Genomic DNA, 20,062 nt, shown 5'->3' on the forward strand with positions numbered 1-20,062 from the left:
CAGAATTTGGAGGGTTTTTTGTGACTTATAGTTTCTTTTTAGTAGTGTGTGTGTGTGTGTGTGTATGTGTATGTGTATATATATATTTTATATTGGAGAGGCCTGGGCTCCACAGCCTGTATGATTATCAGCAGTACAGCGACAGTGATTTTAAACCCGTGTGATATCACAGATGTATGATCATGTATATGCATTGAGTATGCGCTCCCACTGTATGAATATTTTTAAATGGTTGGCACATTTCTTAGAATAAGTCGTCTTGTGTATACGTGAACTATTACTGACCATTATATACCTTGTATATGGCATCTTCACCAGTTCTCACCTCTGCAGATCCTTCCTATATACTTTAAGAAGCAGCATGGAGGACATTATAGAGCAGTATTGTCTTTTATTAATCAAATCCTAACTTGTACAATGTCTGTGTATGTCTCACTCTGCAGCAATGTCTTCCTTTCCTCCTTATAGACTTCTATGGGCAGTATGCAACGTAAATGCTAAGGGCTTATTCCCACATTCTGTGAAACACGGACAGGGAAGTGATCTGAAAATTCAGATATACCTTTAAGCAGGTATGGGGAACCTTCGGCCCTCCAGCTGTTGCAAAACTACGATTCCTTTAGCTTTAGCTGTCCAGGCATGATGGGAATTGTAGTTTTGCAAAGCTGGAGGGCTGAAGGTTCCCCATCCCTGCTTTAAAGGTTCAGGATTTCTTTGGGTAGATGGTTCTGGGAGAACTTGCTGCATAGATAGTAATTGTTTATGATGGTGAGAGTAATGCAGGTTGTCTGCAGCCATCTCCCATCAGCAGGAGTAGGAGACCAGTACCACAATGTGGAGGTCTCTCATGGATGGTAGGTAAAAACCATATTAGTTCTTGTATCCAGCACCTGGGTGAATGCAGAGTGTAGATCGAGCACAGAGAGTTGTTTATGACGACAGTCCATTACCCTTTATTTACTAGAACGTCGACCCTCCTGTCATCATAAAATGGTAATGGCGGAAGTCCACTTTAATCGTGGTGTGGACTTTTAATAATTGTATGCTCACTTTGTCGTAGGTTTAGTACAGCATGGCGTTTTAGTCTGCTATTAAAGCGTGTTTGACCTCTCTAACTCGGAGCATAACTTTAAGAGCATGTTCACAGGGAGATGTGACGCGTTTTGTCTGTTTTTCTACTGATTCAGTACTGAAAAGCCGTGTTATTAGCTTTACCAATGGTATTAATGTAAATGTGCTGCAGTTTCGGCCATGGTGAATTTGCTTCCACAACTACTAATCATGTAGGGTGATCAGGTTTCTGATGCATTGAAACTCTATGAATGTTTTTCCTTTCTCATATGAATTTTTAAGGCTGTATTCATTTGTTCTGGTGTGTTTACACGGAAAGATTATCTGACAAATTTTTGAAGCCAAAGCCAGGAATGGATTTGCGAAGAGGATAAATCTCAGTCGTTCCTTTCTCTTACCTGTTCTCAGTTTTATAGTCTGGTCCTGGCTTCATGAAATCTGTCAGATAATCTGTCTGGGTAAAGGCACCATTAGACTGCTGTTAATATACAAAATAACATAAAGAAACATTTCCGTTTAAACCTCCATTGCTTTGTGTGGTTTATATTACATACTGGCAAATCAGGTCAGGTGACTTCAATTCACCTCCATTACATCAAATTTCCATTGTGTTTAGTGGTTTAAACATAGAAAATTGTCGTCAGAAAAAGACCACTGGGTCCATCTAGTCGGCCCTTTTTTATATTTACATTCTTATTATCTTAGAATAGATATATGTTTATCCCAGGCAGGTTAACATTGTGTTGTTGTAGATTTACCAACCACATCTGCTGGAAGTTTGTTCCAGGTATCTACTACTCTTTCAGTAAAGTTGAAGGGGTTATCTGGGGAGAAGACAATATCCTACCTATTCTGCTCCCTGACACGCTACTTCGTCACTTTGCCATCTTGCAAGTATACCTTCTAAGACGAAAGATTGCACTTGTGACATGCTCTCGTCTCAGAAGGTATACGTCCAAGGAAGCAAGTGGTGCAGAACAAGAAAAAGGACAACCACTTTAAGGTAGTAAACACTGATTCGCTTTTCTACCTAGAAAAAAAATCCTAAATCTTATGCTTCAGATTAAACCCAATGGATAATGCAATTTCTACGAGACTGATGAAATGGTACAAATCAGCTGTGTGCCATGAAAGCACAGAAAATAGAAGATACTATATAGTAAATGTGACATGTATGTTACTGTGGACTTTGTATTTTCTAGTAATGTCTTTTATAAGGTTTGCTGGTACTGTCAAAGTAACACTGAATTGTGTTGGTAGATTGGGGGGATGGGCAGATCTAATACTCCTATAGCTTTGATCAGACTGCAGTGAATATCAATAGAACTGTATCTATGTGATAAATGTGCACACTAATGTAGGTAGCACAGCTGGCAGTGACACATTTCAGTAGGAATAGAGTACAAGTAGTTTACAGGTTTGCTGGTTGCATTTGGAAACCGTCAACATGTGACTATGAACATGCTCATACACTGTTGCAAAAATATTTTTTCAAGAAATCAACAGGGGTTGTGGTTGCAAGCAGTTTAGCAAAATACTATTTTCTATGTTTAAATCAACATGATAAATGTGGCCACTAGGTGTCTCTCGTCATTGCGCATGTGTACAGCCGCTGTGTGTCCACATGCAGTAGCAGAGAATCCTGGGGGTGCTCACATTGTGTGGTCAGCTCTCCTGTCACACAGCAACAAAACCTCTGTAACCACACAGTGACATGCGGACTGAATTTGTTCCATAACAAAGGGCATTGTCTGCTGGTAAGCATGCAGAGCTGATAATAGAATTAGGGTCCTATTCCACAGTAGCGATAATCGGCCGGATTGGCCCGATTCGGCCTATTATCGTTCGGTGAAATAGAGAGACCGATCAGCCGATCGTGTCATCGGCTGATCGTTCATTTAGGGCCAGACCTAAAATCATCATTCCCCCACCGCGCATCGCTACGGTTGAATAGCGGTGCGCGGCGGGCGACCGACGATTTCAGAAGTGCAGCATCATACATTACCTGTCAGGGCTTCTTCTCCGCGCTGTCTTCATCCCCTGGTCCCGCGCGCTCTATCTTCCGAATGGCCGGTCAGCTGATGGAGCGCTCAGCCAATCACAGGCCGGGACCGCCTGTCAGCTGATCGGCCATTCTGAAGATAGAGCGCGTGGGACCAGGGGATGGAGACAGCGCAGAGAAGAAGCCCTGACAGGTAATGTATGATGCTGCAAGGACATCGGTAACGATGTCCGTGCAGCCCTCGCTCAACAATCATCGGGCTGTGGAATAGGCCCAGTAAACGAGCGTCGATCTGCTAGTCTACATCGTTGATCGGTCCCTCCTCGGCCCGTGGAATAGGACCCTTAGTCTAAGTTAATTGCTCTCAGTTCTTATACGACCTGCTTGATAAACCGGTTGCACACAAAGGATTGGGACTTCCTGTATTTCGTCTTTTTTTTTTTTTTTTTTAACAGAGAAAAGGCCAAATATCGTCATAGAGGGAGCATGGACCACAGTTTGGCCATATGTACATTGATTTCGAGGGAATGTGTCATCAGAAAATTGTAACTTATTGTGTAAATGTTTTTATGTTTAACATATTTTTTAAATAATTTAGGGGGAATTTTTTTCAATGTTTTCAAGTTTTTGTAGCACTGGATAACCCCTTTAAGAGGAGTCTGCTGTAAAGTGATCTGTACAGAATTGCAGCGACATGTGACACCAGTAGATAGAGACAAAAGCAGCTCCCTGTGAAATGACCTCTTCAAAATGTCACATAGTACGCTCAGTAATGTTTTACATTCATGTCATGGGGGTAGAGTCTTTCTATTGTGGTCTATGTCCATGAGTCTTGCTGTAAAGCATGTCACTAAATGCTGTAAAGGACAGTCCAGGCAATATGGCAGCCCCCATAACAATGTACAAAAGATTAAATAAAAATACAGTCAGAAAATGGTTTGGAATAAAGGAACAATTTTTAGTATCTGACTCTAAAAGAAAATTTAGGTGACACATCCCCTTTAAGCATAGAAAAAAAAAAATAAGAGACTATACTGCAAAACTGCTTGTGATCACAGGTTGCTTTAAAGTTGTCCAAACCTCCTAACTTTGTCGAGTTCAGATGCTTGGCTAAGGTGTATAACAGCGATGGGGAACTTTTGGCCCTCCAGCTGTTGCAAAACTAAAATTACCATCATGCCTGGACAGCAAAGGGTTGCTTTGGCTGTCCAGCCATGATGGGAGTTGTAGTTTTGCAACAGCTGGAGCGCCTAAGGTTCCCCTATCCCTAGTGTATGGCATTCCAACTCTCCCCTGACAGATGATGTTGGGCATGTTGGTTTTCAGATGCCTGTCCTCATTTTTCTGGTAGAGATAAGCAAAAGCAGTATGTCTGCTGCTTACCCCTCCCCATAGAACATATATAAACACTGAACACTCATGTGTATGGGGAAGCTGGGAGTGATAATAGTAGGCCAAACGAACAGCTATCGAAAGTGTACGGCCAGCTTTCTTTTTTCCTAAATCAGATAACACTGTGGTGTCTGGTGTAAAGAGGACACCTCATAAGATGCATGGTACTACAGCAAACAGTGTGATGCTGGTAAATCTGAGGATAATGCAATGCATATACACAGTCACACCTGGTATGCAGATTAGTTGTATATATATAAATTGGTGTAAAAGGAGAACAATTACTCTTAATAGTATTGAGGAGGATGGTGAAAATGTAAATGTTGCCTCTGATTTTAATTGTGTGATTAAAAGTGGTGACTGAATAAACTGCACGGTCTTTGAATGCATTTGTATACTGTATATGCCCCTTGTGTTATGTCTATAGATTCTTCCATTGCAGATGTATCCTTCCAGGATTCTGTAGCTATATACAATAAAGCAAAGATGGCACAGAGCTCTTCATTCAAGTGGAAATGCTGCAGACTGAAGCAATATTGCTTCAGCGTTCTTGGAAACTCCAGTGACACATCATAGCTGTACTTCTCTGTAAAGAAAACATGTCCTCCCTGCTTTATTGGTGCGGAAGAGCAGATTGCTTGCACTATTATGATAGGTTATTATAGTCGTATGAGTCAAGCAGAAGGCATGATCTACTCAGCAAGTCCACACTTGTGCTGGTAAGAAGTAATAGAACAAGAATCGGAAAAATAGAGTGGTCACCATTCTGTGATAGAGGAAGATGAGTGGGGAGTGTGGACCTGGACATCCACCGACGGCTAAAGGAGGCAGACCCCTTTAGCTTGTGACTCTCCAAAGATTTCTGTTTCTATTGCATGTACATTGGAGGGTGAAATGTCTAAGGTTGCAGGCTTTGCTATGTGGCAGCTTATGCCCCAAAACTTCCTTTCTTATTTTTAGTTTCCGTTACTTGCATCTTAAAGGGAAAAAACAATTTTTCCAGAATACTTTACAGGTAACACAAGGTGAGATCATCAGTCAAGGCTAGAGGTGTGAGCTGAAGCTGCCTGGCACCGCCCTGATGACTCTTGGTTCAGGCAGCATCACTGTGATTATAAGGTCCCTTTAAGGGTAAACTATAAGTAGTGTTATACATTCTACATATGCACCCTGAAGAAATCAGATACAATTGCAAAACTCGGCACAAATGTAGTCCAGTAAGAGATATACAAATTTTGTCACCAGTGAGATAAGGGTAAGCGCATATGAGAGAGTTTCAAACATGAGTGCTCACGACGTTGGTCTATTCAAACGAATCTGTCAACTTGGATTGGATGTTAGCAGTATGTATGAGCAATTGTCCGACTTTGATAGGGGCCATATAGTGGTCTTCAGAGAAGCAGGTTGGTCAAACAGGCGTATTAGCTGCCACCTCGCCACCAATATGGTAGTTGCTCAGTGTTGGCAGCAATGGATCATGGAAGCGAAAGTCTACCATCGCGGAGGGTTAGGACGTTCCAGGAACACAAATGCACAATCATAAGCGAGGCCATACCCACACCAACAACGTTGCTAGCATCAATTCAACGCCATTTACTACTTCCAGGCATCTGGTGGCATCAAGTGAATCCAGTCTGGCATTTGTTGTCGAGCAGCATACAGTGATTACACAAGGTGTGACAGTTCGGGGAGCGATTTGTTGGGACACATGATCACCTCTAGTCTTCCCTTAAGGTACTACGATGGCTTGCAGTTACGTGGACAACATTTTAACGCCGGTAGTACTGCCTATGCTATCGAGTTGCCCAGGTGCCATTTATAAACAGGACAACGCTCGTCCACATACTGCGAGACTCTTCCAACAATGTCTTCAAGGATATGACGTACTTCCATGGCCTGCCAAGTCACCAGACCTCTCGCCAATAGAGCACGTCTGGGACGTGCTTGGAAGGCAGTTGCAAAGATTATGGCATGGTCTTCCGCAGGGGGTCATAGGTGACCTGATTGATTCATAGCCACGCCATGTTTTGGCTTGTATAGCTGCAAGAGGTGGATTTACTACTTACTGATTTGCAACCTTTTTCATGCCATAACTTCTTAATAAAACGATCTTTTGTTCAGAATTTTTTAATATTTGCTTATCGCCTTGTATGCTACATACAAGTTTCGTGATAGTAGCTGGTTTCCTTCTTTGTGCATATATATATTTTTTGTGACGGAGTGTATTTAAAAGGTTATGGCCCAGTGGTGGGTTTAAAGGGGTATTCCCATTTCATATATAAATATCTATGATTCGAGGGACCCCTAAAGATCCTAAAACACAGAAACCTTGGGGTGCCATAGGTTGGCTATGCAGGGAACTGCAGTCAACCCTCTTAAAGCTCCCCTGTGCAGCTAGTGGACAGATGTTACTGTGCAGGATACATAGAAAAAGTCGGAAACCATTCTTTTTTAACTCCTTTGTTTTATTAATATAACATCAACCTCTTCTGTCCCCTCCCTGGCCCAGAATAACAAGTACAGAAATCCTGAAACCAGAACAAATAACCTGTATGACCTTCCGGACTTTAGAAGTGAACCAAAACCAGATGAACTGTATTTAAATAACAGACACAGAATACTGACAATATTAACAAATAAAAAAAAAACCTGTACAATATTTACATAGAATGTTCTAGAGAGATTCCCACAATTGGCACAAGTACCTGCACCTAACACAGAGTGTAGCAGCAATGGATCCGGCTTCTAAAGTTTCTAAAGACCTAACACAACGGCGAAGGTGTTCCAGTCATACAGTCAGTCCCGGTTCTAGCTATTCACGTACAGGAACTACCACTTCTTACCCTTTGCTATCTACATTATAACAGGTAACACTGACATCAGATTGGAGACCTATATCTATACAGGACCACTGGTAGGTGGAGGTGTCATATTTTCTGGTTATTACGTGTTTTATATATGGCTTTTAATTGTATTGCTTGGTGGTGACCTACCAGTCGATATGAAAAGTTTGGTGACCCTTACAGTCGATGGAGGAACTACAAGTTTCAGCCCAATCTTCTGTCCTGAACTACAACTTCAGCAAAGGCACTATCACATAAGCTCCAACCTATTATAGATGCTGTTTGTTATGGATATTTAGCCATGTCTCATCTGCAGGCTATAGCAAGTCTCTGACGTGAAGCACCTGGAGTCATGTCACGTTCCATTAGCAGACTTTACCTATTGTTATCAGATGATAAGGAAGAGCTGGAGCGGAACAGCCTGAAACTTACAGTACGGCTTTGTTTCACTGACCAGAGTGAGATAAATATTTATGAAGTGTGATCATTGTTGCAGGAGGGTTCGGGTGTGCATGGTGCCACCCTCTACTTCTGCTGCCAACAGGGCAGGGATAAACAAAACATACATGGTACACTGTAACATCACACGTCTTCTTCCAAAAACATTGGTGTACATTGCGTCTGCAAGTCATCACCCCAAAACCTAAGCCTGTGAACGGTAATGTGCTGAGAACTATTAGATTTGCCAGAGGCCCCTATAGAGTGAACACTGAAGCATCTGCAACTCGATAACATACGACACGGGTATCTCCTGCTAAGCTACCAACACAGAGCAGGCACGGGGATGTATCACATGGTACTCCATCCGCAGGGATACTGCACGCATCCATATCATCCACTAAGGCAGTGGAGTAGCTATCATCTATACAATACGTGGCAATGCAACGTTCCAGTGTCTATGGCTATGATCCCTTCCCAACAGGCTCACTATCCAGAATGTACTTTCTGAGTTCCGCTCGCAAGGCTTCAATACGTCGATGAGCGTCTTTAAGCTGGATTCTCAGACTTGTGTTTTCCTCCTTAAGATACGACCTCTCCTGTTATCAAAGGGTAGAAATCACTAGTTAGGGTTCTGATATATGCGTATATATAAAAAGAAAAACAATTGTAATATTTTATATAACTAACCTTTTCCAATTCTTGGGTTGTCGGCTTGATCCCTCGTCTCTCTTCTCGTGCTTTACGAACAGAGTCCTTATTCTCCCACTTGGCGTATGCCCGCTTCCTCATCAGCATTGGACTGGGGCAGGGAGATGAGCTGCGGTTTAGAGAGGGGTCTGGTGTGCGGCTCCGGTGCATGGGGGGAGCTAGTAAAGAAGGGCTGGCAGGGCACTCATCTGTCTGGGTGGCGCGATGTTTCACAGCTGGTTGTAACCGTACAGAGATCTTCTGGGCAGAGCTGCCCATCAACATGATTGTTCTGTCTTTGCTGACCTCTGTATGGTTATTTGCTTCCCCATTCGCGTAAGGAAAGACGTCCTCTTCTGCCAAACAGTCTGGAAAGGTAAAAAGGAAAATGTAACCAGCTGATGATGAGGGTTTTGGAGATGATCACTACTGGACAAATCTTGTTATTCAACCCGACCTCTCTGAAGTTAAGACCAGTGGATTTACATTATGCTATATGTGTAGTGTATCACTACGGGTGGTTCTTCTTATCTTTACACACCCAAGTAAAACTAGGTCACTCAGGTGCCACAGCTAGTGCAGTTAGTTGCTGTGCCCTACTCCAGCCACTAGGTGTATGTAGAAGGTTTAGGGGCCTTTTCTACAAAGCAATAATTGGCAGAATCGGCCTAATTGGGCTGATTATCGCTCCATGGAATAGAGAACGATCAGCCGATCGTGTCGTCAGCTGATTGTTCATTTAGGTTCAAACCTAAAATCATCGGTCGCCACCCGCGCATCGCTGCTTGGAATACCGACGATTCCATAAGCAACACAATTTACCTAACCATGTTGCAGGTCTTCTCCTGCGCTTCTCTACCTCCCAGTCCCGCGCGCAGCAGCAGGTTTCGGTGTGGTCTGTCAGCTCAGACAGGCCGCACCGAAGACGCTGCTGCACCCGGGACCGGGAGGAAGAGGAGCGCAGGAGAAGACCTGCAACATGGTTAGGTAAAGTATGGTGTTTAAACAAGAGCTGCATATTATCAGGCCGTGGAATAGGCCCAGTAAACGAGCGCCGATGTAGCAGATTGGCGCTTGTTTACATTATTGATCGGGCCCTGGTCGGCCCGTGGAATAGGACCCTTAGTCTGTGTCCACACCCTATACACCGGTAGACAAACCTATCTACACTTCCTGTCACACACACACAGCCCTATATACAGTAAATTAGGGGCTTCCTGTATGAGAGAAAGATGGAGAATTCTGGTTCAGTACAGTCAGGAGTCAGAAGAGTTCCTATGTGGCTAGAGAAGAGACCGCACCCGTTTTGACAGACTCAAACCAGTAGCTATGTCCTGCTAGACCTAGACTTTGGGTAACAAGATGAATAGGAAACACCCTTGCCCACACCGAGGATCTTAACCTTAGTAGGGCACCGATTGCAAGTTAGCTTTCTACTGACAACGGTTGACTACGTGGGAAAACTTTCACTAGTCGGCTGCACCCAGAGACAGAGGCCTGGGACACCTACTACCTCACAGGGCCGTCTCCCAGACTGTGTAACAGAAGGTGGTCAGATAACGCAGATTTATCTAAACGTGAGTAAGAGGAGTTTTTCAAGATATACTTCACACCCCAGAAGAGTACTCTACTAATTAAGCAAGGGCTCCTATTTGGCCCCTATCATCTTCTACTACTACTACTACTACTACTACTTCACTCGACTCACTACTTCTTCTCCACCTCAAGTTGCCTTTTGAGATACTGATTGTATTGTTGCACTGTGTACTTGGTACTGTACCTATAGCACTGTTATATTTTAGTTAAAGCACTTGTTTAAAGGAGAAGTCTGGCAAAATTTTTTATTAAAGTATTGTATTGCCCACCAAAAGTTATACAAATCCCCAATATACACTTATTACAGGAAATGTTTATCAAGTGCTTTTTTCTTGCACTTACTACTGCATCAAGGCTTCACTTCCTGGATAACATGGTGATGTCACTTCCTGGATAACATGGTGATGTCACTTCCTGGATAGAATGGTGATGTCATTTTCTGGATAACATGGTGATGTCACTTTCTGGATAACATGGTAATGTCACTTTCTGGATAACATGGTAATGTCACTTCCTGGATAACATGGTGATGTCACTTCCTGGATAACATGGTGATGTCACGACCCGACTCCCAGAGCTGTGCGGGCTGTGTCTGCTGGAGAGGATGATGGCAGAGGGATGCTCAGTCTCCCTCCAGTGCCCTGTGTCCCTCAGTGTCCCCTGCCATAATCCTCTCCAGCAGCCACAGCCCGCACAGCTCTGGGAGTCGGGTCGTGACATCACCATGTTATCAAGGAAGTGAAGCCTTGATGCAGTAGTAAGTGCGGGGAAAAAAGCACTTTATAAGGATTTCCCGTAATAAGTGCATATTGGTGATTTGTATAACTTTTGGGGGGGTATACCCGCGTGTCCGGGGTTGGGTACTGCCTCTCCCGGCCACCGTGACAGGTTGCCACCGAAACACCAGAGCCCACCAGCCGGTGCTGGTGTATCCGGCACCCGGCCCACGGCATATGGTCAGCCCACCCAATGCATGTGCTTATGTGTCTGACTATTCAGAGTATTGATAACCTTCAAGTGAGACATGAATGAAGTGTGGCTGCTACTTAGAACCAGGGGCGTCAAATTGGCAGCCCCCCCCCCAGCTGTTGCAAAACTACAATTCCCAATTTGACTTTATACAGCATAACATAAGCAGTCAGCTTCTCTCACTGTATAGACCCCATTTACATGTTCTATTCCATAGAAATAACATTGTTTCCATAAGAAAGGTGCTCACCGTTCGTCATGCCTTTGCCACTGGCCAATGAAACGTCAGTCTGTCCTGAGTCCGGTGACAAACTGCTGTCCCCGGTGGGGCACTTTGACCTCTTCTTGCACTCAAACACAACCAGCTCTTTACATTGCTTATGGCAGTTCATCCCGCAGTCTGTGGCACAAACACAATAGACAGCACTGAATACTAAGGAATCCACCTACACCTCATATACAGAGACTATAGCAATACAGCTGCACATGTCTGCACTAGTAGATAGGGAATGCCCTGCTTATATCCAGGTGTGGTGACTCTTCCTTGTTTGTTTTTCCCGCAATGATAATTATAGCATCACGCCATTGATATGGGCTGTTATATACGTGACACTGTGTAAGTGATAAGGTATATGCCAATTATAGGTAATGCCTTGCAGGTGTTAGCGCAGATAATGGCCCACATTTACTAAGCAGCTTACGCCTAGTTTGACATATGTTACTCCAAAAAAGGTCACAAATAATGGTCTGTAACAAATTTGCATGGAAATTGGTTTGCTTATTGCTCAACATAGTTTTTGTTTTCGGACACAGAGAAGTGCGAAAAATGTATCAATATCTAATGTAGTAGAGATGAGAGAGCTTTAAGCACGCTAGTGTACGTCCGATCCTGAACGCTCTGCATGTTATTAACAGTGGCCGAAGAAGTTGGATGCAACCCTAAGACTGCCTGGAAAACATGCATACAGCCTTAGGCCATGTTCATGCAACGCAAGTTTTGAATTAATCACGGCCGTTGTTGCCAATTCGCAACAACGGCCGTGATTAATTCAAAACTTGCGTGCACTGCAGTGCCGTGCGGGATGATCTTCACAAACACCAGACGTTTTGTGACCTGGCGGTGTTTTACGTTATGTAAACATGGCCTTAGGCTGTATCAGTGCTTTCCAGCACTAGGGCTGCATCCAACTTCTTCAGCCACCGGTATTCGAATGCAGAACGTTCGGGTTCAGACAAACCCAAGCATGCTCGAGGTTCTCTCATCTCTAGTATCTTAGTATGTTGCACATATACAGTGAGTTTTGGTCATCTATGCAGCCCCAGCCTTATTTAGACTGGAGTAAGAATATGTCTGTAGTAAACATGTGAAATAAAAAAAAATTAATCACATTTTTCGTCCTATCTATCTATCTATCTATCTATCTATCTATCTATCTATCTATCTATCTATCTATCTATCTAGTTGTACACCTGAAACAATCTTTAATTGTATCTATCCTATATACAATGTTTCTACAATGATGCATATAGAGTGATGGACCTTACCTTTGCAGCGGTATCCTTGTTTAATCACACCCCAAAGCTGAAAAACACACAATAAACAATCAGTCATTCCAACTCCAAATGTCCCTATAAATACCCACATAGATCTGGTAGGTACTGATTTCCTGCCAACAGGGAATGCCAATCTTATTTTACAATGGCACATGTGGTATTAGCCCATAATTGTTAGACACACCCAACATTACTAAGCAGCTTCCAAAAAGCCCATGAAAAAAAATGGCCCTTGCACTATATATATGGAGTAAAAGTAAACGCTACAGATCATAGACTCCACAAACACATTTTGTCACAGATTTTTTTAAAAGGGGTACTCCAGCAAAAATCTTTTTCTTTCAAATCAAAAGAAAGTTATATAGACTTGTTTTTTATTTCTATTTAAAAATCTCCAGTCTTCCAGTACTTATCAGCTGCTGTATGCCCTACAGGAAGTGACGTATTCTTTCCTGTCACAGTGCTCTCTGCTGCCACCTCTGTCCTTGTCAGGAACTGCCCAGAGCAGTAGCAAATCCCCATAGAAAATCTCTCCTGCTTTGGACAGTTCTTTACATGGAAAGAGGTGGCAGCAGAGAGAACTGTGTCAGACTGGAAAAAATACACCACTTCCTGCAGGACATACAGCAGCTAATAAGTACTGGAAGACTTGAGATTTTGAAATAGAAGTAAATTACAAATCTATATACCTTTCTGAAACCAGTTTGAAAGAAAATGATTTTTATCATAGTACCCCTTTAATGCAAGTTGGTGGTTAAAGGTGTAAAAATAAAATACTTACAAATCCGGCACAGTTGTCACAAAACGTTGGACGGAGGTAGGTGGTCTCCTGGAAGTTATGGAGGAAACCCAAGCCGAGTTTTGAACATATGGAGCTGGCTCGCATGAAATAGGCTGTGATTTCTTGTCTGCTGATCTGACCCTCCCTGCAAAGATCATAAACAATAGCAGGAGTCTTAGGGCCGTATACCATGACAATATAGAAATAGTCAGCTTGTTCATTATACATATTAAAAGAACAGATTGCTGGCAGGTTGCCTTTAATGCTGCAATTGAAATGCCATACTGACAACTTCAGCCCAGTGAGCAGTTTACTTAAGGTGCGTTTACACATAACGATTATCTTGCAAATTTGCGCGATAACGATCGAATTTGAACGATAATCGTACGTGTAAACGCAGCGAACGATCAAACGACCAACAAGAAATCGTTCATTTTGATCTTTCAACATGTTCTCAAATCGTCGTTCACAAAAAATTCGCAGATCGTTCCGTGTAAACAGTCGTTCGCCGATTTAGCCAATGTGTGGGATAGGCTTAAGAGATCGCAAAACGATCGCAAAGCAAATTTTCCGTACGATATATCGTTCCGTCTCAACGCTGATCATTATGAAAAAAAATCGCTACTCCGACATCGTTAATCATACGATCGGGCCAATTATCGTTTCGTGTAAACGCACCTTTACAGATAATTGATTCATCCATAGAGGTTTTGGACACCATCACATGTACATTGAACCTCACTGCAAAAGACTACTCTCTCTACAGCCAGCGTCTCAAAAAATTAGCACTCTAGAACTGAATTTTACCGATTAAGTATATTATGGAGTAAGATTAAGGCTGGGTTCACACACAGTATATTTCAGGCAGTATTTGGTCCTCATGTCAGGTCCTCATGGCAACCAAAACCAGGAGTGGATTATAAACACAGAAAGGCTCTGTACACACAATGTTGAAATTGAGTGGATGGCCGCCATATAACAGTAAATAACGGCCATTATTTCAATATAACAGCCGTTGTTTTAAAATAACAGCAAATATTTGCCATTAAATGGCGGCCATCCACTCAATTACAACATTGTGTGAACAGAGCCTTTCTGTGTTTTCAATCCACTCCTGGTTTTGGTTGCCATGAGGACCAAATACTGCCTGAAATATACTGTGTGTGAACCCAGCTTGAGGGTGCGTGCACACTACGGAATTGCCGCTTATAACCCGCGGTGTATTCAGTCGCTCGTCCCCGCACTTTTCCGCCCATGCCATAGACACTATTCTGTGCACGGGCGGATTCCGTGTTCCGTCGAAAGAATTGACATGTCAATTCTTTCGATGGAACACGAAATCCGCCCGTGCACAGAATAGTGTCATGGCATGCGTGGAAAAGCGCGCCGCCGCATGCGGGGACGAGCAACGGAATACGCCGCAGGTTATATGCGGCAATTCCGTAGTGTGCACGCACCCTCAAGGGGTATTCCAGGACTATTTTTGCTGTGTTATTCTGCTCCAGCATGCATACAAAAGAAAGGAACCTATACTCACCCTCCCCAGTTCCCCACCGCTGTCAGTGCTTCCTTGTGTTGGTGTCAGCACAAGAAAAAACAGCTAAGCTAATCAATGGCTAAAGCTGTGCCCTGGAGGTGATTGGCTGAGCAGGCAGTTCCCAGTGCTGACACCGACACAAGAAGTGCTGACAGTGAGCACTGACACCAACAAAATTGTGGCAATGGGGGATAAAAGAAGTGAGTATAGTTTTTTTCGTTTGTTTTTTGCATCCCAGCCCAATTGTCCTGGAATACCACTTGAAAGTGTTATTGTCATTTTTTTTTTAAATTCAGAGACACATCAAAATTTTCAATCGGTTAAGATCTTAGAGCTGAGATCCCCACTAATAAGTAGAGGAAGCAGACTCCCTATGGCTGCATCTAACTTCTTCAGCCACCAGTATTTAAAGGGGTTATCCAGCGCTACACAAAAATGGCCACTTTCTTCCAGAGACAGCCCCTCTCTTGTCTGCAGTTTGGGTGGAGTTTTGTAACTCATTTCCATTGAAGTGAATGGAACTCAATTGCAAACCGCACCTGAGCTGGAGACAGGAGTCATGCTGTCTCTGGAAGAAAGTGGCCATGTTTTTGTAGAGCTGAATAACCCCTTTAAATCACAAAAGATCGGACTCACGCATGCGCTCATCTCTAATGATGACATAGCAGATCCTACCTGTCCTTATCCATGATGCAGAAAGAAAATGGGAAGCTGGCAGCAATCTTCTCAAATTCATCTTGGGATATATATCCATCTTGGTCCAGATCATAGTTTTTAAATACTGACTAGAAATAAAAAAAATGATATAAATAATAATAATAATATTAAAGTACATGAGATACAAGAGCTGTATATATGTGAAAGCGTACAGTACTTACATCCACCATCCTTTGCACGTGCTTGCTGATTGTTTTTGGGTCTGGTTTAGGGGAGACACCGGATGCCCAATCTGCTACAACTGGAGGCTTGGAGGGGGTGACGGGCTGTATAAGGAGAGATCATTCATGTCATGTCACCTGTATCGCCCATATCCGATTATCAATGACTGACCAGGGATTAGACAGCATGAGAGCAATAGACCTGCCGCCTGCCTCTATCTCTCATATCATTACTTGTGTATAGATCATTGTTCTCAATATTCAGATGAGAGCTTATATTACACTTCCAGCTAACTAGATCCACCTTCAGTTTTATCACATATAATACGTGTTTGTGCGCATTTGAGGTGTCAGAATCCCACTGCTATTTATATCCTCATTTACACCAGGCTTTATTTTATTTTCAGGAATTGCACAATCTTTTCCAGCTACATCATATGGGTTTATGCGGTGGCTACGGGACATTGACCCTATTATTAGCTGTGTGTGTGTTTCAATGTAACATATATGTATATACTGGAGCAGAACTCAATAAAACGTCCGTGCCCGTTCAGACTTCAGCGCCATCCTCTCTCCCTAAGGTAGGGCACCGGATGTTCTGTTGACCATGATTTTATACATTTAGTGTATGCTGTCCTGCACTGGTCTGAATAATACTCTATTTTATACCTCTGTGTTAATTGGATTCCACCACACCCGTCTGTTTGCAGATGGTTAAGCTAGCAGCCTTTGACGGTTCCTTCAGTAGTTGTATCCTTATCAGTCCGTTATCTGTGTTATCTGGATGTCAGAGGACTGGTCCAATCATACCCTGGACCGGGACTCTGACATCCTATAAGAATACAACTGGCCCTCTGCTTAGTGCTCGATTTAAGACTGTTTTGGATTTGGCTGGCGTCTACCTGTATTGCTATTTTACATTTTCTGACCTCCTGTTTCTCTGCTGATTTTGTACTGTTGCCTACCCATTTCTGTACAATCATTTTTCAGTGTTTGTTAGTTTTGTCTCATCGCAGTGTGCACTATGGCATAGGAAGGCAAAGTCGACCAGTTCTCACTGGCCACTTAGGGTCAGATGGGCTAGTAGGTAGGAACAGTTAGGGGACTATGGCACTAAGGCTCACTGTTATGTCTTCCCTACCTATTAATCCTGGTCGGAACTAACTTTTTTAGGACATATATTAGTATTATTCCTGCATTTTTATTTGTTTTATCCCAGCTACATCCATCCAAGATTCCCTCATCACATATCAAATCCCTTTTGACACCACCTATCTTGTTTATGTACAGGAGAGCAGTGATATAGTAGGTGGGTCTCTACAGTGACTACCTACAGACTCCCCTGACGCTCAGTGCCTGTCTTTGCTACAGTATCTGCTGCTTGCCAAATTGCTATGCTATTTCTATGAGATGCAGCTTCTTACACTGCTTGTAGGAGTTGACAAGGGCACAGGCTGAAGCTGCATCTCACAGGAATACAGGTAGGCGACCGGATCTCTATGTCACTGGACCTTAGATTCCCATAGTCATTATGGGAAACATATGCTATGGTAGGTGAGCCAAATCAACTAAATGCACAAGGCAAACACAAGGGCCTCAATATCTGCACTATATAAGGCAAAAATTAGTGCTTTCCTGATTCCCACATTGTATTTTACCCTTTACGATTGTGGCTATATACCTCCACCTACCCATGAATATGTAGGCTCTGGTAACATGATATGAATCACATTTCAGCTGTAGCATCTGCTTATGCAAGCAAGAAATGAGTGTTATACAAGTGATAGATCTAATGTATGCACTGACAACTTTCCATCCGAATTTCTAGCTGACCTCAATAGAAAAACGCATTTATCTAATCACAGGCTCCATCCCGACAAAGTGCTTTATCTACTGAAAGTGTCCAATTCTCGCAGCTTACGGCAAACAGGTCAGGTATAGAGTTACCCTGTGTAATCAGTGTGTGCCATGTTATCCGGGTGAGTGTCCAATACCTCTACCTGTCTTACACCCAGGAGCCTGGCTCCTAATGCGTCTTGTTATTACTGTATGCATGGGTCTTCATCAGACTCCACTATCTCGATAATCCTCACTTTTCCTGTACTTACTGGAGCCCGGTGATTCCTTGGTTCCCTTGCATAGGACAGCTCGTACATTTCATCTTCGGTGTAATACAAGTCCAGGGAAAGCTGGAAAACACAGAACAAAAAGAGAACAGTGAAGGACATTTATATAAAAAACTGGAAATAAATATAGTGGTGGAGCCTAGGGCAACATATGAAATCCCATCTAATTTTAGAGGTTACACAAGTAAAGCAGATGTCTGTTTACCAAGGTCCATTTATGTAATCAGATGGATAGATATTCCCTAATGCTCCTTGCACAGACAATGAGGGGAATGTGGTTACTGGTGAAGTTACGGGTCATCATGGCACAATGGTACTTGGCTGTTACCGACATGGCTATATGGGTTATCATCTGTGCTAGCGTCATGGCTATGTAATAGTAGGACTGCTATTATGAGTATAGGAAAACCTATTCATGCTCTTAGAGGTCACCTTATCATGGTGGGATGGTGAACATCAGTCAATGATATGTTCAGCTCTATATCAGGCTTAGAATTGCATCCATGGACATATAGTTGATAGGGAGATAAACACGCTATACGTGTCTCTTAGCTAATGTCAGTTTGCAAAGATATAAAATCATGTTTTCCTTCCAAGCTCAGGTATCATAAAGGCTGGGCTGAGCTACAGCATGCATACCCCCTCCCTCCCTCCTCCACCTCTCCCTGCCTTAACTGATTTGATGTACAGGGCTCAGTGCTGGAAGCCAAACCATGTAATCCATTAGTCAAGGCAGGGAGGGGTGGAGGAGGATGTATGTATGCTGCAGCTCAGCTTGGAAGGAAAACATGATTTTATAACTTTGCAATCTGCCATCAGCTAAGAGACAAGTATAATTTGTTTTATCTCCCTATCAGCTATCTACCCATGTCTGCAGCTCTGAGCAAGATAGAGCTGATAGACTGCCCTAAAAGGGATTATCTAGGATTTAAAAAAGCACAGGTACTTCTTTTTTGCAAAAACAGCACACTCCCCTGTCACTAGGTTGTGTGTGGTATTACAACTCAGCTCTATTCACTTTGGGCTGCAATACCCACACCCAAACTGAAGACAAGTGTGGTGCTGTTTCTGGAATAAAGCAGCCATGTTTTTTCTAAGCTTGGAAAACCCTTTGACTACAGCACACCCGACCTTGTAGACCCTTGCATGAGGGCGTCCACAGAGCTTACAGGACACAGTAACTATGTGGGGAAATGGAGGACAAGAAGAAGCAATACGGGACGTTGGGGGTGTTACTCACTGTCAGCAGATGTACAAGGTCCATATTGGCGTCCAGTGGGGGGGCTATGTTCTGTAACTGGATGAGCTCATTGATATGGTTGTACATAGAATGCAGCTTGGGCACATTGATTTTCTTCTCATCCAGAAAGTCCGGCATGGCCTCATAAAGAGAGATGAGATCCTTCAGGTGCACTCCGAGGATGGGGATCTTGAAATTGCTGCACTCATTGTATACTCTCCGGTAGTTATCATAATTCCTACAGGAGGACAGGAGTTCTGTCATTTCATTGAGAACCTGCAAGAAAAAGCGCTATATGACTTGTTTGGCCCGACAACAGCCAACTATATTCATACTTATATCTGTAACATCCAAGGGCCCTCAGTTATTCTTTGTCTGTGTTAGGTAATTGTCTAATTTAAAGGGGTACTTTGGCGAAAATCTTTTTTTTTTCAACTGGTTTCAGAAAGTTATACAGATTTGTAAATTACTTCTATTTAAAAATGTCAAGTCTTCCCATACTTATCAGCTGCTGCATGTCCTGCAGGAAGTTGTGTATTCTTTCTAGTCTGACACAGTGCTCTCTGCTGTCACCTCTGCCCGAAAACAGCAAATCCCTATAGAAAACCTTTCCTGCTCTGGACAGTTCCTGTCTCAGAGAGAGGTGAGAGCAGAGAGCACTGTGTCAGACTGGAAAGAATACACCACTTCCTGCAGGACATGCAGCAGCTGATAAGTACAGGAAGACTTGAGATTTTTTAAATAGAAGTAAATTACAAATCTGTATAACTTTCTGAAACCAGTTGATTTGAAAGAAATAGATTTACATACCTTATGCACGTCATGAGAAACATGGGAACTGGTCTCCTTAAGCCTAGATATGGAGCTGTGACAAAGACCTCCAATGACCGCCATCAACGTGTTAAAGTTCTGCAGCTGCTGAAGTTTCTGTAAGAACAATGAAAC

General features: G+C 43.0%; 1 protein-coding gene across 1 annotated transcript in view; it reads right to left on the reverse strand.

The window, feature by feature from the left end:
- Window positions 1-6,927: 6,927 nt before the first annotated feature.
- RASGRP1 (RAS guanyl releasing protein 1) overlaps window positions 6,928-20,062 on the reverse strand; it is a 37,422-nt gene continuing 24,287 nt past the window's right edge. Inside the window, exons 8-17 of the mRNA XM_069949862.1 lie at window positions 19,928-20,044; window positions 19,118-19,393; window positions 17,860-17,940; window positions 15,752-15,856; window positions 15,549-15,658; window positions 13,337-13,481; window positions 12,547-12,583; window positions 11,252-11,401; window positions 8,437-8,804; window positions 6,928-8,345 (exon numbers count right to left, since the gene is read on the reverse strand). Coding sequence (XP_069805963.1) covers window positions 8,211-8,345; window positions 8,437-8,804; window positions 11,252-11,401; window positions 12,547-12,583; window positions 13,337-13,481; window positions 15,549-15,658; window positions 15,752-15,856; window positions 17,860-17,940; window positions 19,118-19,393; window positions 19,928-20,044 — 1,524 coding nt within the window. The 3' untranslated portion in view covers window positions 6,928-8,210. The remainder of the gene's footprint in view (window positions 8,346-8,436; window positions 8,805-11,251; window positions 11,402-12,546; window positions 12,584-13,336; window positions 13,482-15,548; window positions 15,659-15,751; window positions 15,857-17,859; window positions 17,941-19,117; window positions 19,394-19,927; window positions 20,045-20,062) is intronic.

This window comes from Dendropsophus ebraccatus, chromosome 13, assembly GCF_027789765.1.
Source record: "Dendropsophus ebraccatus isolate aDenEbr1 chromosome 13, aDenEbr1.pat, whole genome shotgun sequence".
NCBI classification, from domain to species: domain Eukaryota; kingdom Metazoa; phylum Chordata; class Amphibia; order Anura; family Hylidae; genus Dendropsophus; species Dendropsophus ebraccatus.